The sequence below is a fragment of the Ursus maritimus genome, unplaced genomic scaffold (genome assembly GCF_017311325.1).
Source record: "Ursus maritimus isolate PB19 unplaced genomic scaffold, ASM1731132v1 scaffold_21, whole genome shotgun sequence".
Classification (NCBI taxonomy): domain Eukaryota; kingdom Metazoa; phylum Chordata; class Mammalia; order Carnivora; family Ursidae; genus Ursus; species Ursus maritimus.
In genome coordinates, this window is record NW_024424564.1 from 1,653,388 (window position 1) to 1,680,713 (window position 27,326).

The 27,326-nt window shown below is 49.6% G+C and overlaps 1 protein-coding gene across 1 annotated transcript; it reads left to right on the forward strand.

Annotated features, from left to right (window-relative positions):
• KIF5A (kinesin family member 5A) lies at positions 1 to 27,326 on the forward strand. The gene is made up of 28 exons (XM_040637176.1): positions 1 to 362; positions 9,810 to 9,897; positions 10,007 to 10,080; positions 10,457 to 10,561; positions 10,806 to 10,854; positions 11,474 to 11,529; positions 11,758 to 11,845; positions 12,123 to 12,247; positions 12,735 to 12,839; positions 12,993 to 13,141; positions 13,247 to 13,395; positions 13,735 to 13,910; positions 14,828 to 14,896; positions 15,279 to 15,485; positions 15,790 to 15,936; positions 16,498 to 16,686; positions 17,053 to 17,170; positions 17,528 to 17,592; positions 17,702 to 17,811; positions 18,174 to 18,275; positions 18,803 to 18,863; positions 19,098 to 19,169; positions 19,302 to 19,406; positions 21,983 to 22,199; positions 22,452 to 22,605; positions 22,910 to 22,992; positions 23,401 to 23,428; positions 23,902 to 27,326. The coding sequence occupies exons 1-28, from the start codon at positions 234 to 236 to the stop codon at positions 23,978 to 23,980; spliced, it is 3,099 nt and encodes a 1,032-aa protein (XP_040493110.1). The 5' UTR covers positions 1 to 233; the 3' UTR covers positions 23,981 to 27,326.

Below are 27,326 nucleotides of genomic sequence, written 5' to 3' on the forward strand. Positions count from 1 at the left end.
CGGAGAGGCAGAGCGCCGAGAGAGGACCAGACGCCCAGGTCGTCCGCATCCCCGTGCCGCAGGAGCGAGCAAGCGCGCCCCGGCCCTGCTCTCCAGCCTTCGCCCGGGCGCCCCACCTGCTTCCAGACCGCGAGCACCTGTCCTCCGCCTCGGCCCCAGCTGAGCACCCCTCCTCCGGAGCGCACACCGCCCCTGCAGCACGAGAAGTGCCCAGCCCGTCGCCGGCGACCACCATGGCGGAGACCAACAACGAATGTAGCATCAAGGTGCTCTGCCGATTTCGGCCTCTGAACCAGGCCGAGATTCTGCGGGGAGACAAGTTCATCCCCATTTTCCAAGGGGACGACAGCGTCGTTATTGGGGTGAGTGTCGCCCCGGGGAGGGATTTTCGGGGAGGGGTCGGAAAGACGAATCTCCCCCGCCCCCGCCGACTCTGCCCCTGGCTGTCACTCTGCGCCCCCTCCCCGCCGCTCAGCCTCCATCCTCTCCGCCGCAGCCCCTCCTCTCCCCTGCATCAGGATGGCTGGGTGTGGCCTGGCTAGGCGGGCGGCCAAGTCTCCGCAGAGTGGGAGGGGGCTACTTCCTCGCAGTCAGGGGACCCAGCTCCCCTTTGATGCTCGCTGCAGCGTCCCCACCCCTTAGAGCCAGTCCCGTGTTTTTCTGATGTTTTCCCTCTCCCCTAGGGAAAGCGCATCTTCCCTTTGTTATTGGCTCAGATCTCTACCCCCACCTCCCAGGAAGGGAGGGGGTAGATTAGTGGATGGGCTAGATGGGAGGTGGGCAGTCCAGGGTCTCTGCGGGCGGAGGTCTAAATGAGAGTGGGCTCTAAGACCAAGCCCTCCATCAGCCCCTGAAGTAGTTACAGCCTAGACTTTGGCGGAGGGCACAGGTCTGATGAAGGGTTTTCTGAGAAAGAAACATATTGATGCCACACCCAGTTTGGGAAGGGGGCTCTGGGGTCCTAAGAAAATGTCTGCTTTCCCAGGTACAATAGGAAGAGGATTTCAGACACCCCAGTTCCCCCTAACAAATAAAAATACCCAAATCCTGAGGTCTTAATAGGTACTTGCTTATTCATCCTTTCTCTTGATGATCCAGTAAAAAGTAGCAAGCTGCTTCTACCTCATCAGGACAGCTCTACCCTGTCATCATAAGAGGAGATCTTATTAAGAAGGAGAACTAACATTTACTGTGGGTTTGTTACTCGACATGTATTATTTCATCCTCAAAACAACACTCGGAAGTAGGTATTAATATTTCCATTTTACAGATGAGGAAATTGAGGCCCAAAGAAGTTGAATGACTTTCTCAAGGTCACCCTGTAAATTCATGGATCTGAACCTAGATCTCTAACTCCAAAGCTCATGGCTTTTCCTCTATATCACACTGCCTCTGCAGATTTCTCTTCTGGACCTTTATCTGCGATGGCCCAAATGGAATTCCTAGGGAATTCTTCACCCACCCCTCCTTTTCCAGGTTGGTAGGGATGGCTAAGCTATGGGGTGAAAGATCTGGGGTCGAGTCCTGTAGGGCTTGAGGGGTGCTGGGCCAGGAAACTGTAGCCAAATTGAGAAGGGAGGGGCACATATGATGGCTGTCCTCAAGGTCAGGGGCACTGTTTATATATCTTTGGTCCACAGTGCTTGGCACAAGGCATGCTTATTAAAGGAATGAGGGAAGGATGGGGACGGAGCGTGGGCCCTCTGAATCAGTGAGACTGGGACTTTGAGTAAACATGCCTTAGGAAGAGCCTGCTTACCTGTCCCGTCCCCAAGAGCCCCAGTCTGTCACCGTGCTGAGCTCTCACCCACTGAACTCAAACGGGTGCTTCTGCCTTGTGTGCGTGCTTACATACATGTATGTTCACCACATCCAGAGGGCCCCTGTCTCTTTTGGCCTCGAGGACCTTAGGCCTTACAGTCTGGTCAGTGTGGCCAGGCTAAAATAATCAATCCTGGGGGCTCCTCTCCAGGTAGTCTGGACAGCAGGCATTAGCTGTAAGAGTTGGAGCTTGAGGTCCCCCTGAGACATGAAGGCTGAGAAACAGGAGGGAGGTGGTCGTGGGGGAGCGCAGCCACGGAAGGCTTCTACTTTGAAGCCTGGCTTCCTTGGTGTAGTTCTTTCAGGTAAGTCTGAACAAATTCCTTTAGGTTCTCAGGCCATCCTGGTGTGGCAGGCATGTGGCGTGGGGTGACGTTGGGAGAAGGAGTGGTGGTATTGATCTGTCCAATTCTCGAAACAGGAAAGACACTGTAGAAGGCGGAGAGGGGGAGAGATGCAGAGGCCCAGGGCCCCCTGCCAATTGAGATTCTATCTTAGTTCCACAGCTGGTCCTTCCTTGCCTCTTTTGCCTCGTATTTGCAGGGCTGCACCTTTGTCTCACTGTGTGTCTTCCTTTGCCCCAGCCCTTCCTGTCAATCTCTCCAGCTGAGATAGATGCTTATGGGGGGCCATTTTGTCTCAGGCAGCATCCTTGGAGCTTGCCTTCCCAGCCTGACTGTTCATTGCTCATTTGGAAGGAGGAGTGCTCTAGGAGAAAGGATTTGGAGGCAACGCTTGAGGGTCCCACCAAGGGAAGGAAATCTCTTACCCCCTTTCCTCTTTCCTCTCACTCCCTTTGGGGCCTGGCATCTGAGGAATGAATGGAGGAAGCTGCTTCAGGAAGGTGAGGGAAGAGGGAAGGGGGAGACAATAGTCTCTCCAAACCCAGCCCCTGCTCCTTTCTCTGGTGGCTCTCCTCTCTGCCTCTGCAGCACTGCGGCCACCACAGGGTTTCAGAGTCTCAGATGTTCGTGGGCTTTTTCTGCTTGGCAAAGGGTAGGAGAATAAGCTGGAAAGACAGCTCTTTCAGCCTCATCCCTCCCCCTTTCCCCTGACTTCTTCGGGAATCTGGGGGATGGGGCTTAGCCAAAGTTAATGGCCTGAGTCATAGTAGAAGGGTGTCTGGGTTACTGTCTATGTGCTGTGTACCTTGTTTTGCTCTTTATGTCACTGAGAATCCAGTGTGACTTTTTCACTGGACGCATTTAAGTGTCTCTCTGCCTTGGGCTTGGTGGGCAGAGTGTCCGGGTGCCTGCTGTCTGGGCTGCTGCCTCTATGCCAGACGAGGGACGGATGACCTGTACATCCTCTCCCCCCCTCCCTGTTCCTGTCCCTCATTCATTGAAGTGCGCACTATATTCTTCCTCCCTCAGATCTCCTAACGGGTTAACAGGTTCTTAAGCTGGCAAAAATCCAGGACTATCAAGTACCTCATTTGGAGAAGCTAGGTTGGGACCTGCAGGATTACTGGATCAGAGTCAGTATTGTTTGGGGTGGCCCAGGATTCCTTTGATATGTGGAGAGGGTGAGCAGGTCTCCCTTTACCTTTGGGGGAGTCTCATAAAGGAAAACGGAGAGGGGAGGTAATGTTCACCGTGGCCAGTGTCGCTCCAGCGTTACCATGGCAACAATCCCCAGGGGTGTCACCATGGAAATCAGGCCTGGTGCTCAGAAGTTCAGCCTCTACCAAGCGCTTTATTGAGGTTTGAAAAGGTTGGTCATCTTGGGACCCCTGATGTTAGGCCCTCCCGTTAGCTTCAGTCAGCTCACATAATGGAAAACTACCGAAAGGTGCTGGGAGACACAAATGGACAAGGAGACAACAAGGAGACTCGGGTGGGTTTACGGAGAATGGAGGCCTGGGCTGCGGGACTCTGAAAGGGAGCTCTCTGGAGAAGGCTGTGAGCAGTGCTTAAATTGCTGGGGGGGGGGGTGGATCTCAGGGGGTGTTCCCCAAAGGTGGAGGGTCTCCCTCAGTGTTTCTAATGAAACCCGTCTTCCAGTCTCCGACGCTGGCATGGTGAGGGGGGTTCCTGGGAGAGGATGGGTGGGAGAATCGCATACTTCTGAAGATGGGGTTGAGGTCAGAAAAAGGGAGTGATGAAGGGCTTCAGTTCTGTCTGGAAGCATTTGGAGAAATGTTCAAATGGAGGTGGGGGTCACGTGGGGAAGGGGAAGGAGAAGCCATGATAAGGATTTGACGCCGTGTTCATGTTCAGGCGCTTCAGCTCTTGGATGACTATGGCACTGTGGGTCTGGATTCAGATTGCTTGTGTTTGAGACTGTGCGGTACCATTTCTCACCTGTGTGTCCATGAGCAAGCTTCCTTACCTCTCTGAACCTCGGTTTCCACATCTATAAAATGGAATATTAATGGTACCTTCTAGGATTGCTGTGAGCATTAAGTGAGATAATGGATATACATTGCTTAGCACAGGACAGGCACATAATAAACTCCTGATAAGAGGTAGATGTTATTATTATTTTTTTTATATATGCTGTCTCCCCACAAGCTAGCCTTTGACACACTGGGAAGAAGTTAACCTTTCCTCTTCTTACTGGTGGTTTCATCCAAACATCCTGGTCTCTAATCTCTTCTTGCTCTCTTCCTCCAACAATATCTTGCTTTTGACAAATATTTATGAAGGACATCCTGTGGGCCAAGGACTGTGCTTGATGTTGGGGATTTACAGGGAATCCCTACCTTCAGGAAACTCTTGGTCTACATGGTGGTCCAGGCTGCGGAGCGGTCTGGGCAGAGGCCTGAGAGGGGTTATCAGAAACGGCTTTAAAAAAAAAAGTGGCTTTTGCAAACTATACACACACAGATTTTGATAAGAAGTCTCCCACAACATACAACAATCCGACTCAAAGTAATTGTGTGTTGTGAGAAATAAATAAATAATGCTGATGTTTCCTGTGTGAGTAGTCTAGAGGCAGAAAAAGTAGAAAACCACTGGTCTAGTTATTATCAAAAGATCTGACAATAAATTCATCTTGAGTATAATCAATGGAAAATTAAAAAGAAATTTATAATTTAACAGAAATAAAAATGTAAAATAATGAACTAGACTTGGAATTTTAGGGCCTACTCAAGAATAGGAATGTGATAGCAGGCCTTTCTAGAACCCCAGAAATTATAATGTGTCAGTGGCTTTCCATGCTCACGAGTTTACTAAGTGAACCCATTTTTAGTTCTTGGGTATCTTTTATCCTCACAGTACTGAGAACACCACCATTTACCCTCTCTGGTCTCCTCCTTCTTCCCAGCCCAGGCTGCAGAAAAGGGGTTTCTCAGGCCGTACTTGGCTTCAGCACTTGGAGAGCGCCCTCCATTTTAATGCATCCACAGCCTTCTCCGGAATCCTGTACCTGGGAATGTTTGTGAGAGAGAGAGGAGAGAGACAGAGGGAAAGACAGAGAATGCGTTGGTGCCCATGTTCCCAGAAGGGAAGAAGGGAGGGGCAAAGTTGGCTTGAGAGTTATATTTAATCCCCTTTGGCTGCATTCCTGGCTTCAAGAACCATAGATAGACATCATTGGTGGAGAAGAGGCGAGAGTTATTGGACTGAGATAGACATGTTTTGTTTGTTTCTGTTTCTTGGCCACTGGGTAAGAACAACACTGAGTTAGATTACAATTCAAGAATCGAGTTTCAACAAAAAATAAATTAATTAAATTTAAAAAGAAAGATATTACCACTGAGGAGGACAGGCGTCAATGTCACTTTAAAGCTGTTTTCTTTTAACACTGTATGATTTTATTCTATGTAATAAGGATATTATTCTTTATAATGAAATGTAATGATGAACCATTCAGATAAAAAGGATGAAAAATTCACAAAAGCTCTATGAATACCCCACAAACTCACTCAAACCTTTTTAAAAAAATCAAGGTAGATTTTTCTTTAATAATTTTAAACGTAGTCTGATTACAACACTAATATGTTTTAATTGTTGGCAAAATTAAAAACAAAGAGAAACACATACAAGAAACTAAAAATCACTCAAAATCCCACCACCTTTTTACCAGTTTCTTGTGGGTTCTTCTAAAAGCATACTATACATTTATAAGCAATTATATATATACGTGCATATACTTTTTAAAAATTTTTAAAATTTACTTTAAGCAATCTCTATACCCAATGTGGGGCTCAAACTTACAGCCCCAAGATCAAGAGTTGCACGCTCTACCGACTGAACCAGCCAGGTACCTCTGCATATACTTTTTTTTTTTTTTTAACAAGATTGGTAGCATAGTATACATACTGTTCTGTACCTTGCCTTTTTTTTTTTTTTTAACTTAACAATGAGTCTGGAAGATTCTTCCTTATCAGCACATAAAAACATATCTCATTCTATTTAACAACCGTATAGTTTGTTGTAGGGATATGCCATAATTTATTTAACCGGGTCCCTAATGATGGACTTTTAGAGTTATCCTAATAAGTTGCTATTACAAACAATTGAATGACCTTGTGTATATATATTTTGCCTGTCTATAGGCTACATTTTAGAAGCTGAGGTCTTAAAGTATATGTATTTAAAAATTTCAGAACTGGTTCCAAACTGCCTCTCATAGAGTTGGCCCCACTTTGTATATGCCCTCTCCGATGCAATGCATTGTCAAAATATTTTATTTTGGCCACTTTAATAGGTTAAATGGTATTTTGTAGTTTTAATATGCATTTCTCTTATTAATAATGAGGTTGTGCATCAACCAGCGATTTTAAAGAGCCATTATAACATCATTTTATGATGTTATATTTTACGAGAGCACTTACTGAGGTATACTTTACATACACTGAGTACACAAATCTTATGCAAATAGTTAGATGAATTTTATAACACATTTTGACACCCATGTAACCACTACCCAGATGGAAATCTAGAGTATTTCTATCACCCCTGAAAGTTCCCACTTGCCCCCTTGTCAATATCACTGCACTATCATATCCACTATTTTGACTTCTATCACTAGCTAAATTTTGTCCTTTCTTGAATTTCGTACAAAGGGAATAATACCGTATGTGCTCTCTTGTGTTTGAGTTCATTTACCAACATATTTTTGAGATTTATTGGTGTTCTATTTTGACATCATTTTATTTTATTTTATTTTATTTTATTTTATTTTATTTTATTTTATTTTATTTTATTTTTTTAAGTAGGCTCCATGCCTACTTGGAGCCCAATGCAGGGCTTGATCTCACAACCCTGAGATTGAAACCTGAGCTGAAATCAAGAGTCGGACGTGGAACCTCCTGAGCTGCTGAGGCGCCTCTATTATGACATCATTTTAAATCAACAGAGAATACAGACGCGCACGTGCCGTTGTTCAATCAATTCCTCATGTTAACCGGCCCCAAATATTACTCCTCTCAGTTGTTTTCAATAGGCGCCCTACATACTGTTTGTATTTGTTTTTTACATTGCATACTATTCTATGTATTTATTTTTTGCATACTATTTTTTTGATTAACGGTATTTTGCGTATACCTTGTCTTGTCATTACATACTTTTCTCTAACATCATCTATGCAGTATGTTGTCACTATAAAACATTTAAATAGCACACAAAAAAGTTCCTGTTATTCTGCTCTCTGGTGATAACCATCATTAGCAGGTCTGCTTCTAGTTTTCCATGTGTTTTTCCTAAGGCTGTTACTTGCATATGCTTTAAAAAATATATAATCACATTACGCACAGTTTTTATTTTTTCACTCAGTTGAGCTTGAACATGCCAATATATGTAAACCAACCTCACTCATTTTCGTGGGAGTAGAATATGGAGGTATCATAACCAACATCTTGTTGATGGATATTTGAATTGTTTCTAGTTTTACTTTAATACACACCGCTGCACTGAACACCCTTCTACATAAATCTTTAAGTGCTAAAGTAAATGCTGTAAAATGAATTCCTAGCACTGGACTCCCTGATATGGTGTACAAACAGTATGGGCATTTAAATATTTAATAGACTTGTCCTCCAGGAAGGCCCGATCAGTTTACAGTGCTCCCTTCATTGTAGAGAGCATCTTTGCGACCTATTTCTCTTTGTGGATTCTGGTTTGGGGGCTTCAAAGGCTTTCACCAAAAAGAGATCAGATAAATATTTCAGGTAGATTTTTTTCCCCATAAGCCAGACTTTTCAAATCTTTTAAATATTAAAAAATATATTTATTAGTTTTCCTTTATGCAAAGAAGTAGAAAGAAGGAAACAAAATAATATACTACTGTCCCACTCTCTGTGACATTAAGAAATTAAAAAATTAAAAATATAATACTTGTACATGGTTTAAAAATATGAACAATCCAGGGGCACCTGGCTGGCTTAATCAGAAGAGCATGCAACTCTTGATTTTGGGGTTGTGACGTTGAGCCCCATGGTGGGGGTAGAGATTACTAATAAAATAAAGTAAAACTTTAAAAAACATATATGTAAGTAATCCAGGATACAAAATGTAAAATAAAAGACTTGTCTCTCAAAGTAACCACTGTTAACATTTTTTTATAATTCCTCTTTTAAAAATTCTATGTATAGATGGAATATTGTGACTATTCCTAGAGCCACTATCTCCAGTTCTGGCCAATAAAAGTTTTATGAATTTCCTTAATTAGTTAAAACATGTCTCCCAAACTCTGGTGACCGTAGACTTAGAGCTTTACACTTCAGATGGATAAAGATGGGCTCTGTATTAAAACAATGTGACAACTAAGTCATAGTCTCTTTATACTGAATGGCAGGGAAACACGACTGAGAAATTTGTCACTTGTGATAGAGAACATAGTCTCATTCAATCTTGCCAGAGATCTTCCTTTAGTACGATTAGATAGCAAATATATTCTTTGCTGGGCTCCCCAGGTTGTAAATATTTTTTTTAAGATTTTATTAATTTATTCGACAGATATAGAGACAGCCAGCGAGAGAGGGAACACAAGCAGGGGGAGTGGGAGAGGAAGAAACAGGCTCATAGGGAAGGAGCCTGATGTGGGGCTCGATCCCATAGCGCCGGGATCACGCCCTGAGCCGAAGGCAGACGCTTTAACCACTGTGCCACCCAGGCACCCTGGTTGTAAATATTTTGTATCTTTAGCATCTTACCAGCGCACATGATTTGTAACATAACCTAAATGAAACAAAGTACTTGTAGGTCAGTGATTTGTTTCAGTTTCTCTTAAAGTTGATTCCTTAAAAGGAAACCCATGTTTCTGATTTCATATATTTCTTTCACAGAGAGAGAGCTTGTGTTAATGTTTGCACAACAGCTCGGCAGCTTGATATATGTATATTTCATCTACGTAATAGGGAACATACTAAACATATGTCCCTAACTTGGCATCTTTCACTTAAGGAATCTTGAAGATCCTTCCGTATCAGGACATATGGATCTATTGAGGAAGATATTTTTAAACCTAGAGGTAGATTTTTAATGTTTTTAAAGATTTTATTTATTTGTCAGAGAGAGAGAGAGAGAGCGCAAGAGCACAAGGGAGGGGGGCGGCAGGCAGAGGGAGCAGCAGGCTCCCCGCTGAGCAAGGAGCCCGATGTGGAACTTGATCCCAGGACTCTGGGATCATGACCTGAGCCAAAGGATGCTTAACCGACTGAGCCACCCAGGCATCCCTAGATTTTTAATGTTTAATGAATTGTTTTTTACTCTCCATGGCCTGTGGCCCTACTGTTTTTTCACGGTTTAGTTTCCCAGGGAGGGGACTGGAGTGGTGGAGTGCTAGCTAAATCGTCACACCAAGACTGAGATCCCCTCACACAGTCTCACGCTGTGACACTTCTCAATGGCACTCTGTAACGCATGGGAACAACTCCTGGTGTCAGTACTAACTTCTGCGCCTGTTTCTCTAGTTCCCCTCATCCCCCGAAATCATCCGTGAAAAACAGGTGCCTTCTCAGGCTAATGGAAGGGGGCTGCAGTATTTCTTCTCCCTCACATCCTGACTGCCGATGTCTGCATGTTTTATTCCCATTCTAGGGGAAGCCATATGTCTTTGACCGTGTGTTCCCCCCAAACACGACTCAGGAGCAAGTTTATCATGCATGTGCCATGCAGATTGTCAAAGGTAACGTGTATTATCTTTGTAAGATGATTTTTAGAATATATGTTTTTGGGTTCCCCATTCCTTACCCCACTTCTTTCCACCAGTGCTCTTTCTCTGCTGTCTCTTCCAGATGTCCTTGCTGGCTACAACGGCACCATTTTTGCTTATGGACAGACATCCTCAGGGAAAACACATACCATGGAGGTGAGGGTTCTGACTTCCATGAGGGGTGAGGAGCTGGGCGTGTTCATGGGTTCCAAGGAATCTCGGTGGGGCAAGACCTAGGAATCAAGCTTGCTTGGTCTGGAGGATGAATGGAGGGGCAGGATTATAGTGGAAGTTTAGTGAAATCCCTCCAGCCTGCTGCAGTTTTCTTCTTTTGATCTGGACAAGCAACTGCAGTAATAGTCCAAAGGGCCACTCAGTTCTCTCTCTCGCGGCAGTGACCATGGCAGTGACTGCCTCCTACCTCAAGATGGTCTCCTTATCCACTATGACCTTTGTGTTCACCCGCCCACCTCTTGAGTTGTCTCATTCTTTCTGAGTCTCAGCCTCATTCTGGAATACACTTCCTCCCCAGGGAAAGCTGCATGACCCCCAGCTGATGGGAATCATTCCTCGAATTGCCCGAGACATCTTCAACCACATCTACTCCATGGATGAGAACCTTGAGTTCCATATCAAGGTGACTGCGGCATGACAGCTGGGCATCCACAGATGGGGCCTGGGTGGGGGGGAGAGCTAGTATGAATTCACCGAGTACCTGGGCGCCCCAGCTTATTTGCCTGTTCTGGTTACCTCAGTTCTTCTCTGCCCAGATACTCTCTTCTGCTCTTTCTCTCCTACTACTACCATCTGAGTGGGTCACGTTCACTTGAGATCCCTGGGTCCGATTTAAGACAGGCCCTCTTCACTTTCTCCCTGACTAGGTTTCTTACTTTGAGATTTACCTGGACAAAATTCGCGACCTTCTGGATGGTGAGTGGTGATGAACCCCACTGGGCGGGTGGGGCTGTGAGGAGGGGAAGGAAAAGAAAGATCACACTGCTTTTGACGAGAGATGCACAGGACACACACACACACTCATACCCATGTCCCTTGCCTCCATTCACCAAAATTTCCAAAAGTGAAAAGGTTCAGAAGATGAGCGTAGACAACCAGGCCTGTATAGAAACAGCCTGAGACCAGCTGGAACCTTGAAGCTAGAATCCTGGAGGAGGAGAAACTGAGCTTTCAGTGTGTGCAGGGAGTTTAAGCTTCATGGGAAAGTCTTCTTCTTTTTTGGGGGGGGGGTTATTTATTTATTTGTGAGAGAGAGAGAGTGCATGAATGATGGGCAGGAGCAGAGGAAGAGGGACAAGCAGACTCCGCACCGAGCTCAGAGCCAGCCCTGGGGCTCAATCTCATGACCATGAGAGCATGACCTGAGCCGAAATCAAGAGGTGGGTGCTTAACCGACTGAGTCACCCAGGCCCCCTCTCCTTTTTCCATGTAGAAGAAACTACTGTCTCAGCGGACTCGGGGTGCAGGGTTGGGGGTGTAAGTGCTACGTTGCTTACCTTGCTTACGTTGCTTCCCCTACATTGTCTGGATTCAGTGACCAAGACAAATCTATCTGTGCATGAGGACAAGAATCGGGTGCCATTTGTCAAGGTGAGAGAGGGGACAGGGGCACCTGTGTGTGGGGGTCACTGTATTGGGAGTTGGGGTGTGGCAGGAGGGTAGACCAGAGACCCGGAAGTTGGAGGGCAGATGTGCCAAGTGGCCGGGGAGAGTCTGAGGGCTTGGAAAAGACAGTCTTGAAAGGTCGTCTGGTCAGCGCACAGGTAATGTAATCTGCAGATCGATGTTTGTGGGTCACTGTCCATTCGCCCCCTGCAGGGTTGTACCGAACGCTTTGTGTCCAGCCCAGAGGAGATTTTAGATGTGATTGACGAGGGGAAATCAAATCGTCATGTGGCTGTCACCAGTGAGTGGGGATCTAAGGGCTCTTGAGTCTGGGAGTCTGCTGCTTGCCTGCGTCCTCTGGGGCTGAGGGACTGGAAGTGAGCAGGGCCAGACTGTCTCCTCCAGAAGAAGAGGCTCCTCTTGGGTGTGCGACCCAGCTGCCTGGGAGACGCAGTGGCAGGGCTAGTCCTGGCAGGGGCCGCCTCTCTCCGGGTGGGCCAGTGGTCATTGGAGGCCGGGAGCTGAGGGCTTCGATGCCATACGTGTCAGTACAGACCACCTCTCCCTTGGTTCTGCAGACATGAACGAACACAGCTCTCGGAGCCACAGCATCTTCCTCATCAACATCAAGCAGGAGAACATGGAGACCGAGCAGAAGCTGAGTGGGAAGCTGTATCTAGTGGACCTGGCCGGGAGCGAGAAGGTTGGGGGTCTGGGGATGGGGCGGGTAGGGAAGGAGGTCTGGGGGGGACTTTTTTTCATCAAAATAACTTTTTGAATAAGAGATAAGTCACATATCATAAAGTTCACCATTTCGAACTATACAGTTCCGTGGGTTTTAGGATGTCTGGAAGGTTTTGCATCCATCACCACTAATTCTAGAACATTTCATCACCTGTTAGCAGTCACTCCCTATCCCGCCTGCCCCAGCCCCTGGCAACCACTAATCTACTTTTTGTTTCTGTGGATTCGCCTTTTCTGGACATTTCATATAAATGGGCTAGTATAATACTTGGGCGAGAGGGGGTGGCTTTTGGCAAGAGGGCTTAGGGTCACAGAGGAAGGGCCTTGTCTGTTCTCTTCCCCTGTCCCCTCCTTGGACTGAATCCCCCTAAGTGGAAAAGAGGCCATGAGAGCCCTGTCTCCCCTTATAGCTCTCATGACACACTCATCCCTTAATGCTCTGGTAGGTCAGCAAGACCGGAGCAGAGGGAGCTGTGCTGGATGAGGCAAAGAATATCAACAAGTCACTGTCAGCCCTTGGGAACGTGATCTCTGCGCTGGCTGAGGGCACGGTGAGTGTCGCCTAGGCCCCCTCCCATCTTCTCCTACTGCTGCCATCACATCATGCCCGATGCATGCAGTGCTCCATCCCTGGTCAGCACCACTATCCTTTCTGATTCCCTTGTTGAATAGTTTCCTGATTCGTGGTCTCCCTCCTCCCCCAGAAAAGCTACGTTCCATATCGTGACAGCAAAATGACACGGATTCTCCAGGACTCTCTGGGAGGAAACTGCCGGACGACTATGTTCATCTGCTGCTCGCCGTCCAGCTACAACGACGCAGAGACCAAGTCCACCCTGATGTTCGGGCAGCGGTCAGTGGCAGGGTCCCTGCTCCCTGGGCCAGACCCTGTTGCTCTCTCCCCTCCGTGTCACGCAAGCCTTTATGGGGGTCTCATCTCCTTGTTCTCCTTACCCAGGGCAAAGACCATTAAGAACACCGCCTCAGTGAATCTGGAGTTGACTGCCGAGCAGTGGAAGAAGAAATATGAGAAGGAGAAGGAGAAGACAAAGGCTCAGAAGGAGACGATCGCCAAGCTAGAGGCTGAGCTCAGCCGGTGGCGCAGTGGTTAGAGAGGGTTCCGCTGGCAGAGAGGCGGCGGGGGGGTGGGGGGGGTGGGGTGGGAGGAGGCTGAGGGGACCAGAGACGCGCTGTCTGGGGTGGGGCCTCAGGTCAGGCAGCCTCCAAGGAGGGCCGTGTTTCTGGAGGGGTGCAGTCGAGCAGTGGTGAGGGAAGGGGGGAGGGGGCTGTCCGCCCTTATCTTACCCCCAGTAAAGGTTGAAGGTGCACTTGGCAACAGAGATGGAGACCTGCCCGGAGGTCTTGGGGTTGAGGAGCGAGGGAGGAAGGACTCCTGGTGCAGCTTTCTCTTCTCCCTTCCCTCACCTCGTTGTGCGCCTTGGCCAGGAGAGAATGTGCCTGAGACGGAGCGCCTGGCTGGGGATGATGCGGCCCTGGGAGCTGAGCTCTGCGAGGAGACCCCTGTGAATGACAACTCATCCATCGTGGTGCGCATCGCGCCTGAGGAGCGACAGAAATACGAGGAGGAGATCCGCCGTCTCTATAAGCAGCTCGATGACAAGGTGAGGACACCCGGGCACAGTGGGGAGGCCAGTGGGATGAGCAGTGAGGGGTTAAGGGATTCGCTTGTGCTGCCTTTTTTGGATTTTAAAAGGTACAAATGCTCATGATTGAAAGTGTGGAAGATAGCACTGGGTAACATTTAGAATTGTTGAATCACTGTATTATATACCTGAAGCTAATAGAACACCGTATGTTAACTATACTGGAATTAAAATTAAACGTAATAAAAAATTATATTATTAAGAAATTTAGAAGATAAATAAAAGAATATTGAAGAGAATTTAAGTCATGCATCATCCCACCATTCGGAAATAATACTATGAAGAGTCAGCTTTTCTCCATAGATAGAGCGTGCAATTGAGACACACTGTACCTAACTTTGCATTCGATTTCCTCATTCTACATTGTATAAGGAGCAGTGTCCTGCTTCGTTAACAACTCTGCACAAAAAGTAATTTTTAAATGGCTGCCTGACAGTCCATTTATCAAAACGTATTGAACCATTTGTTTGTTACAGGGCTGCTAGTCTCGTTTTTAGTAGTTTGTTCTTGCTCTTGTAAGTGACTGAAAGCACTGTCTTTGCCCCTGGACATAAGACTTTGCTTTTGAATGATTTGATTAGAACGGAGCACTGAAGTGGGATTTCTAGGTTAGGGGTTATGCACTTTAACCCAAAGGCTTTTGCTGTGTACTGTCAAGGCTCTACCACCTTCCAGGGAGAAAGGAATTTGAAAGTGAGGGCAGGAGTGAGGCAAGAGACTGAGGGAAAAACTTCTTTTTAGGATATGGGGTTTCTAACTCAGAGCCTGAGCTGTCTGGATTTTTGTCAGGATCCTACCTCTGCCCCCACCCCTGTAAGTCCAGACCAGACAGAGCGGCGTGTCTTCACCCCATCTTTCCCCCTTGCCTCCAACAGGATGATGAGATCAACCAGCAGAGCCAGCTCATAGAGAAGCTGAAGCAGCAGATGCTGGACCAGGAAGAGGTAATACAAAGGACAGACGTGAGAGGAGAGCGGTGTGTTCCCTAGAAGGCATCAAAGACCTTTTACAACCAGATAGAAGAAGGGCTTAGTCTCCTGCGTCGGGCTTGGTCACCCCCCAAAACAGTTGAAGTCTGGGGACTTACCTGGGGCTTTGCGTAACACACGAGTTTTGGAGTCTGGGTGCTTCTTCCTTCTGTGAACCCTACAGCCCGCTTCCTCTTGACTCTTGCTTTGACCCTTGCCCCTCTGCTAGAGCTCCGCCCTCCAGGCTTAGGGTGCCAGAGAGGCCCCGTCCGGGCCAGTGTTCTTGGCTTCCCAGACCAGGGGCCATAGAGGCGGTCGCTTAGCAGCCCCCCTCACGTGCCTTGCCTCTTCCTCCAAGCTGCTTGTGTCCACCCGAGGAGACAATGAGAAGGTCCAGCGGGAGCTGAGCCACCTGCAGTCAGAGAACGACGCGGCTAAGGAGGAGGTGAAGGAGGTGCTGCAGGCCCTGGAGGAGCTGGCTGTGAACTACGACCAGAAGTCCCAGGAGGTGGAGGAGAAGAGCCAGCAGAACCAGCTTCTGGTGGATGAGCTGTCTCAGAAGGTGGTGAGTGGCTGACCGGGGTCCAGGAACTCCTGGCCTCTGGAACACCCTCCATGTCCCAGGGGATCTCTGCGTCCCAGGGCCGCATCACACTCGTACCTTTGCCCTGCTGCATCCTGTGCCAGGGGACCCTCCCCTGCCCTGTCACCACCCTTCACCCTCCTGACCCCTGTCTCTTCCAGACCCTTTGGCAGGGCCCGTGTTCTCTCTGTGGCAGCCCTCGGGGTCACGTATGAGGCAGAAGCTCTGCCTGGGCTAGGGAGGGGAGTGGGAAGGGCAACGGGGTGACTCGAGGGGCTGTCCCCAGGCCACCATGCTGGCTCTGGAGTCTGAGTTGCAGAGGCTGCAAGAGGTCAGTGGACACCAGCGGAAACGAATTGCAGAGGTGCTGAATGGGCTGATGAAGGACCTGAGTGAGTTCAGTGTCATCGTGGGCAACGGGGAGATTAAGCTGGTGAGTGGGGCTGGAGGCAGCAGTCTTGTTCAGGTCGTTCTTGCTCTGGCCACTGGTGGGAGAGGCAGGGGGGCACCACCCAGGCTCTCAGGGATACTGAGGAAGGCGGGCCAAAGAGCCAGGAAATAGGCCTTTTAACTAGACCCGGGAAAGCAAGCAGAATTTTGCGCAGACTCAGCTATAAATAGACCTTCTAGAGGGTGCTGAGTGAAGAGGCCGTGGAGATGTGCACATAGCCGGCTTAGAGGTGAGGCACAGAGCTGGGAATGAGATAAGCAAGTCCGTGGCAGTGACGGTGACCCGTCGGGGTGATCAGGCAGACAGTGTGACTCCAAATCACAGTCGGAAGAGGGCGACTGTCAGAATTGGATCTTTAAGTGCAGGGAGAAGGACTCAGTATGAAATGCCAGGGGATAGCAGCTACAAGTTGTCTGGACAATACGTGTGCCGCCCGAGTCTGTGTGTGGGGGGGTGTACTCGGGGTGGGCAGAATGCACAGGAATGGGTAAAAGCTTCGCTGTGGCCGAGAACCACCTCTTCCTGCCCTCTCCCACCCCGCAGCCGGTGGAGATCAGCGGAGCCATCGAGGAGGAATTCACGGTGGCCCGACTCTATATCAGCAAAATCAAGTCAGAAGTCAAGTCTGTGGTCAAGCGCTGCCGGCAGCTAGAGAACCTGCAGGTGGAATGTCATCGCAAGATGGAGGTGACTGGGCGGGAGCTCTCGTCCTGCCAGCTCCTCATCTCCCAGGTGAGTGCCAGGCACCGAGAACCCTGCATGCCGTGGGAAGGAGGACGATTCTGTGGCTATGGGATAAGACTCCCAGCACCCACCTTCATGTCAAGGGCCTAGGGTCAACGCAAGTCCAGGACAGAAGCGCCTGCGCTAGCCGGGGAGGGTCCAGGCCAGGGAAGGGAAGGTTCCGAGGGGATACCACCCTCTGAGCTGATGTGGTCTAAAGGAAGGGTCTCTAGAGAAATGGCCCTTGGCCCTGCATCTTCAGGCCGGCGCAGCAGAAGGGGATGGCCTGGGAGGAGAGCTGCAGAGGTCTGTGTCACCCAGCTGTGTCCTTGACTCCACCCCTCTTCTTCCCCTCACCAACCCTTCCCCCATTAGCACGAGGCCAAGATCCGCTCGCTTACAGAATATATGCAGAGTGTGGAGCTAAAGAAGCGGCACCTGGAAGAGTCCTATGACTCCCTGAGCGATGAGCTGGCCAAGCTCCAGGCCCAGGGTGAGGCCTTCTTCAACCTCTAAACCACGCGTCCTGGGATCTGAGATCCCAGAGGGGGGCAGGGAGGAAAAGCCACAAACATCAGAATAAACCTCCTAACAGCACACTCATCCCACGCATTAGACTGAGATCACGGAAGCTTTGGCATGTAGCTTATTGTACACAGGCCGTGAACCGTCCGTGGGTCTCTTTCCCTGCCGTATCAAATCGCACTGTCCTAACCCAGAAGAACATCCCTGAGGGCCCACACTGGGTTGATGTCCCCTGCCCTGGCTGGAGCTCTGGTCGCAAAGTGAAGTTCTTTCCGGAGGAGGTAGGTTCCATTGTAAGCTGCACTCCCCTCGTTCTTTCCCTCAGAAACTGTGCACGAAGTGGCCCTGAAGGACAAGGAGCCCGACACACAGGACACAGACGACGTGAAGGCGAGTGGGGAAGGGGCAGGGCACCGCCGGGGCCAGCAGGGCTGCGCCGGCCCTCTCCCAGCTGGTGCCTGGGAGTCTGGCTTTGAGTGTGCGGTGGGGCTGTTCGCAGAAGGCCCTGGAGGTGCAGATGGAGAGTCACCGGGAGGCCCATCACCGGCAGCTGGCCCGCCTCCGGGACGAGATCAACGAGAAGCAGAAGACCATCGATGAGCTCAAAGAGTAAGAGCCCCCTGGGTGGCTCCGGCCTCCACGGCTCCCTCTTGGCCCAGGGTCTGGTGTGTTCACTTCCATGGGCCACTTCCCCCGACTGTGCCACAGCTTTGTAGCTCAACTCCAGGAGGCATGGGAGTGAGGACTAGTTCTTCTCCTTGAGCTCTTATGATTAGATAGCCCACAGCTCCTCACTCTGTTGTGGAACCCGTGGCCTGTGTCTGCTTCTGATATTCCGAAGGTAGATGCATCCGTCAGTCCTGACCGGACCCACCTGTACCAGAAGGAAAACGTTTGCAGGGCTGGTCTTCTCTCCCCCCCCCCCATTACTAACCTTCTTGTTCTCTCCGACACCTCGGTGCCCTCGGCAGCCTGAATCAGAAGCTGCAGTTAGAGCTGGAGAAGCTTCAGGCCGACTACGAGAAGCTGAAGAATGAAGAACGTGAGAAGAGCAGCAAACTCCAGGAGCTGACGTGAGTGGTAGCCCAGACCGCTGCTCACTCACACCTGCAGGGGCAGGGCACGATGCAGGTGGGAAGAGGGCAGCCACAGGAAGCAAATGCCTCAGAAAAGTCATAGGATGGGGTGGGGAAGGATCCCCCCCCCCAAAAAAAAAGACTTTCAGAAATGACCTCTACTGAATATTAGCTGCTCTGGCCTGGAAAGATGTCTGTGATGTTCTGTTACGGGTGAAAAGCAGGCTACAAAACAGTATGAATGATATGATCCCGTACAATTTTTGTGGGATATACCTGCACAGAAGTGAGAGTCTGGAAAGACAGACACCAGAACGGCAATGGTGGTTTTATCTGTAAGTAGTAGAATTATGGGCTTTTTATGAAACTCATCTTACTTTTTTTTCCTTTTCTAATTTCTGCACAGCGAACATGGGTAACTTGTATAATAAGTAATAATAAATTTTAGATCAAAGGAATGGAGAGGGAGGAGAGAGGGAGAAAGGACGGTCCTGAGGGACTCTTGTGTTTCCTTCTTGCCCCAGATTTCTGTACGAGCGACATGAACAGTCCAAGCAGGACCTCAAGGGTCTGGAGGAGACAGTTGTGAGTGGTTTCCCTCTGTGCCAAGTTAACAGGGTGAGGTGGGGCCTTCATTTCTTTCCCTGATTTCTCCATAACCCCATTCCTATACAGAGTCAGTCTGTGGCATAATCAGGACACATCTTTCCCTAAAGGATGAGTGACTCACCTGCCCAGATAGACTGACAGTTCCAATATTTGGAGCGAAAAGGTTGGCCTGGTACTTGGCTACCCCCAATTTGTCATCATTCTTTCCAGGCCCGGGAACTCCAGACCCTGCACAACCTTCGCAAGCTGTTCGTTCAAGACGTCACGACTCGAGTCAAGAAAGTGAGTGCCATCCTTGGAATCTTCCCAGGTTTCGCCAACCCCTGTGTCCTCCAGTGGAGCTGGCTTGGTCTGGTCTGCATGAGACCCTTAAGGCCTTGGGACAGCCACATCTTTCCCCCCGTCTTTCATCAGAGTGCAGAAATGGAGCCCGAGGACAGTGGGGGGATTCACTCCCAAAAGCAGAAGATTTCCTTTCTTGAGAACAACCTGGAACAGCTTACAAAGGTTCACAAACAGGTAAGAGTAGGGGACAGCTTACAAAGGTTCACAAACAGGTAAGAGTAGGGGAAGGGGTGAAGAGAACTCTTGAGGCCAGGTGCCTAGGAGACCCAAATCCTCCGAGGTCCTTTGGATTTAGGAAAACCTACTCTTGCATGTTTTCCTTACTTTTCCCTTTTACTTTTCCTACGAATCCCTTCTTTATCCCCGTTTCATTCCACTTTTACCCTGTTCTTTGTCCCATGCCTGTTCTCCCTTCTTAAAGCTCCCAGCCTGCCTCTGCTCAAAGTGAAATTCCCCAGGCCTATGGATTTGGAGGGAGAGGCTGGAACTGGTGGAGGTTTCAGAGGCATGGGGCTGTAACTACACACGAGGGATAGTGGTCGGGACAAGGAGAAGCCAGGGAAGTCGGCTTTCTCTCAAGGAGGGAGCTCCATCTGCCTAGGCCTGGGGCAGGCATGCAGGGCGATTAAAGGATGTCCTCCAGCTGGGGCTGGTTGAAACTGCTGTGTAGTACGTCGCTGCTTCTCTGTCGCCCTACTTGCTGCTGCAGCTCCTCAGGTGGCTGACTGGGTTTCCAAGGGGTGGGGTGGGGAGGCAGACAGGCGTCCGAAGGAGTCAGGACAGGACTTGTTTGGTGCGTAGAGAGCAGGAGCACCCTTGCGAGAGCCAGATATCTGAGCCATGAAGACAGGTGCCACAGAGTCAACTGGCTCTTCTGACTCATGAAATAAACCCTCATCTATACGCATTCCCTTTCTTTCAAACCCACCTGAACGGTTGATTTAAACTCGTATTCTCACTAAACCGGAGCGTACATTTCTCAGCGTGCAATGTCCAGCATATTTAGCAAATACTTGGTACATCTTTTTTTTTTTTTTTTTTAAACATATAATGAAAGAAAAAACTCTCAGAACCGTGACCCAGTGATAATCTGCGGGGTATATTTATTTCATTTGGGCCTGCAGAGGGCTGTACTACCGTCTTTCCCCCTTTGCTTATTGTCCAGCCGTATAACAATGTAACAGCGTTCCGGAAAGGTTGAAAGTCCAGGGAAGAAACATTTGTAGTCAGTTCTGCCATCCTGTTTTCCTTTCTGTGTGTTCACTTTCCTTCTCTGCCCAGTTGCATGTCATATTGCTTATTTTTTCCCTAATATTTTTATTGCGGTACAATACACATAAAATTTACCACCAGAGTGATCTTTAAGTTCCGTGGTATTAAATGCATTCACACTGTTGTGCAACCCCCCCAGCCGTCCTCCCCCATCCCTGTCATCTTGTAAAACCGCACCCTTATACCCACTACATGGTAACTCCCATTCCCCTCCCCCCCAGCCCCTGACACCCACCATTCTTTTTTCTGTCTCTATAATTTTGACTCCTCGAAGTACCTCATATAAGTGGAATCCTGCAGTATTTGTCCTTTTGTGGCTGACTTATTGCACCCAGCATCACGTCCTCCAGGCTTGTCCACAGCGTAGCAGGTGTTGGGAAACCATGGGCTGTTTCCTTTTTCCTCATCGATGCCACTGCCTCTCTCTGTGTGAAGTTCCAAAGACCAAAAACAACTCACCTAGATGACGGATGCCTCCTTATCATGTCCTACCTCAGCAGACACAAGACTAGAAAGAAAATGAGAGAGATGTAGAAATTCCTCAGTTCACAGAATCTTAAATAGCCAGGCTTCAGCCCTATTCCCAATGAAGCTGAACTCTTGTCACAGCAAACCATTGTTCATAATCTTTACGTTGTCCAAAATGGAAGGGGCACAGATGTGTTTCCAAGCTCTGCCCTTTCTCCCCACGTTCCCTGCTCTACCATTTTACCTGCCATCTTCCGAGGCCGGCTCCCGCAGGCTGGAGGGCCCCCCGTTATTGTGTGCAACCCTAGAGAGAGATCAGGAAGTCTTCTCTGGCTGCAGGGTGGTTGTTCCCACCCTCTAGCTTAAATTAAATGGGGGAGGGACAGCCCAGGAAATCCTCGGATGTGAAGGTAATGAGCACAAATGTTTGTGAGACCTCAAACATTTTCTTTCCTTCCTACGGGGTGCTGCGTGAATGTGTGTGGGTGGGGGGTGAGGCGGGGGCTCCCATGTTCCAGCTTCTGCTCCTGCTCTGCACTGCAGCTAACCTGCACTCAAAACCATACCCACCTTCCAGACTGCCGCTGTGCTCTCGCAGCCCTGCCCTGTGCATGCCTACGGAGCCATCTCTGGGTGAGGGCTGCTTCATCCCCATGGTTGCCCTGGGGCTGTTGGTCTGGCACAAGCTGTGAGGTCTTGGGGGGTGGGCATCGAGGCCAGGAAAAGAGGGGGACAGGGCACTGTCACAAGAGTTCTGGGCTACAGTGGAGCTGGCACGTCTTCTGCTAGAAAACGATGTAACTTTTCTCATGCCTGACCACTGTTTGCTCCGGGAGAAGGAAAGAATGGGTCAGAAGAGCAGTTAGGTAAAGGGAAGGAGGCCTTTCGAGGAAAGAGTGGGGTCTCCGTGTTCTCTGACTTGGTTTTTCTGTATTCTCTCTCCCTGCCCCGCGCCGCCACGCTGCACCGCTGGCTCTGCCTCGGCCTCTTCCCTCGGGCTTACCCCACAGCTGGTACGTGACAATGCAGATCTGCGTTGTGAGCTTCCTAAACTGGAAAAACGACTTAGGGCTACGGCTGAGAGAGTTAAGGCCCTGGAGGGCGCACTGAAGGAGGCCAAGGAAGGCGCCATGAAGGACAAGCGCCGGTACCAGCAGGAGGTGGACCGCATCAAGGAGGCCGTTCGCTACAAGAGCTCCGGCAAGCGGGGCCATTCTGCTCAGATTGGTGAGTGGGGGTAGGTGGAAGCAGCCGAGGTGGGATTCCCTTCCGGGGGAGATGAGCACATTCCGAAGTGTCAAGCAGCCAGATGATTGCTTTTTCTCCTACCTCCACCCCAGAATCACCCCACTACCATCCCCCCAAAATGTATGAAAGTGAGTGATGTTATGAGCAACTCAGTTCAGCTCCAGCTCCGTGACTTCCGGGACTGGGGCAGTTGCAGGGAAAGTCACGGTCATTCTCCTTGCTTTACCACAGCCAAACCCGTCCGGCCCGGCCACTACCCCGCATCTTCACCCACCAACCCCTATGGCAGCCGGAGCCCTGAGTGCATCAGTTACACCAACAGCCTCTTCCAGAACTACCAGAATTTGTACCTGCAGGCTGCGCCCAGCTCCACCTCAGACATGTAGTGAGTGGCCCCAGACGTGGGCGGGAGTCAGCCCGGGCTCTCTGCTCTCCATCAGGGGAGGTTGGGTCAGTTATTGGCTGACACTTAATTTCTTTCCTAAGTACCTTCATTTCGAACCCTTTCTCAATGTCACACCTACGTTTAGAAGGTGGGCATTGCCCTCTCAGCCTAGGGCCATGTTTGTTGACCTCTGTTCTCTGGGGAAGGGAGGGGTGAACGGCTCCATCCCTGAAGGGATCATGGGTCCTCAGCTCAGTGGAGGGTAGGTGCCAGAGGCGGCATCTCTCTCCTCTGCTCCATCCAGCTTTGCAAACTCCTGTACCAGCAGCGGGGCCACATCTGCCGGCGGGCCCCTGGCTTCCTACCAGAAGGCCAACATGGATAATGGTGAGTGAAAAAGATGGGGGACCAGCTTTTGGGATCCCCAGGGCAAGTTGAAAAGTAGAAGCAAAGTAAGTGAGCCGCTACCTACAGCTTGAACGCTGCCCATCGCTTCAGGGTCTTAGACTCTTAGAAGTGGATTCCTCCTATTGCCGTGCCTGTCCCCACCCTCCCCTGCCTTTCCCCTTCTCCTTTCCATCAGAAGGGATCAGGGAGAACTTTCTCAAACAAAATGATCATGTGGCTTGGGGTAGTTGAAAATAGAGTGCCGCAGACCCAGGCGGCAGCTATACTCCAAAGCCTTACCTTTTTCTCGAAGGGGTCAGGATGAGAGAGGGTTTGGGGAGCCAGCTTCTAACACCCGTCTCCTTTTTTCTTCTCCGAATCCTGTGTTCTTAATGATGATGTCTTCAGGAAATGCCACAGATATCAATGACAACAGGTACACCAGTCCCCGTTGCTCTTGAGTTCTCTGGGTGGGACCAGAAGAAATGGTTCCATTTCCCTCGTGCCCTACCTACTTAAAGGGTCTCTGGAGCCTGCAGGGAAAGGAGGAGGAAATGAGAGCCACTCTCGCCATCACCCTGTTGTCCCGAAGATCTGCTCATCCCCTGCCTCTTGGTGCAGAGAGCACATCCCCTCTTCCAGTCCCACCTGTGGCTTCTCCCCATTCCGGCATGGGGGCTGGGGGAGTGCCATGGCCGTCCAATGACCTGGGTTTTTCTCTCCTTCCTTTGGGAACTCCGTGACCTTGGGCAAGTCAGCTTCATCTCTCCAGCCTTGGTTTTCCTCGTATTCCTGTAAACCCTGAATAGTCCCTGCCTTTTGTTGTCTCACAGCGATATGCTATGGGAGCAAAGTGACAGGAATGTTCTCCTTTATACGGAGCTGACAATGCTGGGTCTGTTCTTCTAGGAGTGACTTGCCGTGCGGCTATGAGGCTGAGGACCAGGCCAAGCTTTTCCCTCTCCACCAAGAGACGGCAGCCAGCTAATCTCCCTCAAGGACTGTCGCGTACCTGCACTTTCAGGTAGCTTCAGGCTGCTCCCTCTGACCAGCCTCCGGTGGCCTCCTGTCTTGCCTTCAGCCTCTTTGTTTCTCCTGCTTTTTTTCATCATCTCAAAACTTTTACTATAGAATTGTCCCTCAGCTCCTGCTTTCCCTGCTTGGGGGATACGTCCCCACTGGCCCCCGGGCTCCGGACACTGATGATGTCCCCCTGCTGATGCTTTCCCGTGGCCTAAGTAGTAACCGCCGTACTGCCTGTCTGCCAGTAGGGGTCACTGCCACATCAAAAAGAGCGAGCAGGCGCGGTGCCCATCTAGAGCCATGCCCATGCCTGGGAATGGAGTGGGTATTAGGAGACCTCGAGAGATCATCTCAGCCCCCTCTCTGCCTCCACCCTAAAATAATTTTGGATGGATGGGTATTTTCCGAACCAAGATACCTCCAGTAAAGGAGGCGTTGGCTTCATTCCTGTACCTGTGTCCCATACACCTCGTATCTGCGTGGGTCACCAAGAAGCTCTCGGAACGCCCCCAGAGGTCTGACTTGTTGTCGCTATACTGCAGTGTAAGCACTCCCCTGCCACCTTGCTCAGCGGAGGTGGAAGAGAGCTGTGCTCCCCTCTCAGCCCCCCTTATTCCACCTCTGTCCCCAGTCCTCTCCAGCAGCTCGGGCACCTTCCTGGTGCTTGTGTGTCACCGGGCTTCTCACTTGCTTTGGGGCCCAGAGCTAGACCGTAGGAGCCTGTCTTACTGTCCCCTTTGGGTCTCGGGCGAACGAGAAATGAGAGGAATACGGCCAGTCTCTTGCTGGGCTGTGTCCACAGCGAGCCCTCTCTGGGGCTTTCCAGGGTAGTAGGCCCGGCACACCGAGGCAGAAACGCGTGAGGGAGAGGGAAGGAAGGATGGGGAAGAGAGAGGAAGGGCTGGAGTACAGGAGCAGGGGCCGAGAGAGTGGTGTCCGCTTGTTGGTATTAAAGGAACAAGATTGTAAATCAAAGTTTATACAAATGCCACCTGTTCCTGTTGAGTGCCTGGACTGCAAGGTGGTTCCTCACAACCTCTTTCTCTTTCTTCCCCAGTTTCTAAGAGGGACTGAGGCCTCTCCTCTCAGCATGCTGCAAACCTGTGGTCTCTGATACTAACAACTCCCTCCCAACCCTCGTTGTTCAACTGTACTGTTTGATGTCTTCTCTTACTCTGTATCTCTTTGTACTCTGTATCTGTATATCAAAACTGCTGCTATGTCTCTCTCTTCTCTCTGTCTTACTCTCTCAGTATCTAATGATGTATTTAGCAATTTCTAAGCATAGTATATTCTCCTCATTCGGGGCAATAGGGAAGAGGGTGAATGTTTCTTCTTTCAAACATGCGACTCTCACACTGAGTGGTGTTACTCATGGAGATGATAAAAGGAAAAACGGGAGCTCGAGGGCTGTGATCCTTCACACACGCGCACACACACACACACAAATGCACACACACATGCACACACGCACGCACACAAAGCCTTAAGCAGAAGAGTGTCTTAGCATCATAAGAAGATACAGAAATAGACTNNNNCCCCTCCTCTTATACAGACAGTGCAGGGTAGGGTAACATGGAAGGACTCCTAAATCACACGTAGAGTTTTCTTCATATACCCCTCAACCGAACCGAGGGAGTCTGGGTGTGCAACTCCACCCTCCATAGTGCACTTTTTGCCTTCCTCTTCCTGTCCCGACCCCCTGCCCCAATGACCGAGGACATGGATTGTTCAAGGAGCCATTTCCCTTTCTCCTCAAAACTTCTTTTGATATTCTCTGCCCCAGAACTCATGAACAGAACCTAGAGTTGCTTTAAAATATTTTGAAAATTTGAGGAGGCAGACCCTTCCCAACAGTCTGTCAATGGCTGCTCATCAGCCAGGTGAGAGTTATAGGCAAGTGTGGTCAGATGATTGCTTCTTTGGGTTTGGGGGTGAGCAGGTGGGGAAATTCCAAGTATTTTTTGCCACAGTGATGAGCTGGATTCCTTTCTCTGTCCCATATTGGGCTGCATGTTCTTCCCATCTCCACCTTTTGGTTTGGGACCTTCCAGTTCATTGGCAAAATATCTAGCTCAAGATGCCTTCCCTCCAGGCTAGAGCCTGACCTATCCCCGTGATGCATTAAAAAAATTTTGTTTGACAGAATCCCTTTGATAATGTCCCCATCTGGTTTTAAGTGCACTTTAAAGAATGGGGCAGAGAAGATTTTCCAGACTGGGGGAGGGTGGTGAGAGGGGAGTTCTCTCCCCCCAACACTGCCCCATGTAATTGATAGGACGGTTATTTTGGTTTCAGACATCCTTTCCTTCCACATGGTGCTAAGGTGGTTTTCTAGGTAACTACAGGGATGGAGAGTGGAGGTCAAAATCAAGAAAGTCCAAATCAAGAAAATCTGGTGTCCAAATACCCAGTCTTACATAGGATGGAAAAACAGGATCCCCCAGCAGCAGGGCAACCATCACCTAGCCTCTGAAGCAGGAAAGAAGGCATGGTGTGAGTGCCAGCTTATACATACAGGCCGTATTGGCCTGGGACTCCTTCAAGGGGAAAAGTTCCTTTTTCCTTTACCTGTTGGGCCTCTCTTAGCAATTATGGAAAAATGCAGGGAAAAATTGACCAGAAGGGTGTAGAGTAAATCCAAGGCAGTGATATTCAAACATTTTAAAAATAAATCTTATCTAGAACCCTGATATAAAAAATAGCCCAAAGTGACGCAGACCTGGGCAGTTTACATTTTCTTTATTTGGTGGAAAATGCTTCATTAGTGGAGGAGCTCTTGAATGGTCCTAAGAGTTCGGAACCTGAGGGTTCTGCAGAGTTGTTCGCAAACCACTGCTCTGAGAGAAAGGGGTTCAACCTGGCTCCCCTGCCCCAAGCCCCTAACTCAGAGCAGAGAGGGAAAGGCCCAGTGGGAGAAGAAGGAGGATGCCTGTGCACCTGTAGACATGAGCTACAGGGCACCTGAGAAGCCAGTGGGAGTAATCTTGCCACCAAATGATTCTTTTAAAACGCAGAAGGAAACGTGAAGGTGTCGGGCAGGTGAGGAGAGAGATGTAAGGGAGATATAATTCACTTACATAAATAAGAGCACACACACAAGGCCTTCATCAGAAGCTTCACTTTACATCCCCCCACCCCAGCGTCCCTTTCCAGAGAGCCAGGGTCCCCACAAGGGCGCCTGGCCTGCCCACTCACATCTGCCAAAATGTTGCATGCCGGCGTGGAAGACAGACCAAACCGCACAATCCCCAGTGTGTATTTACTTGATGTACATAGATACCTTGAAAATAAAATAAATTCAATGATGA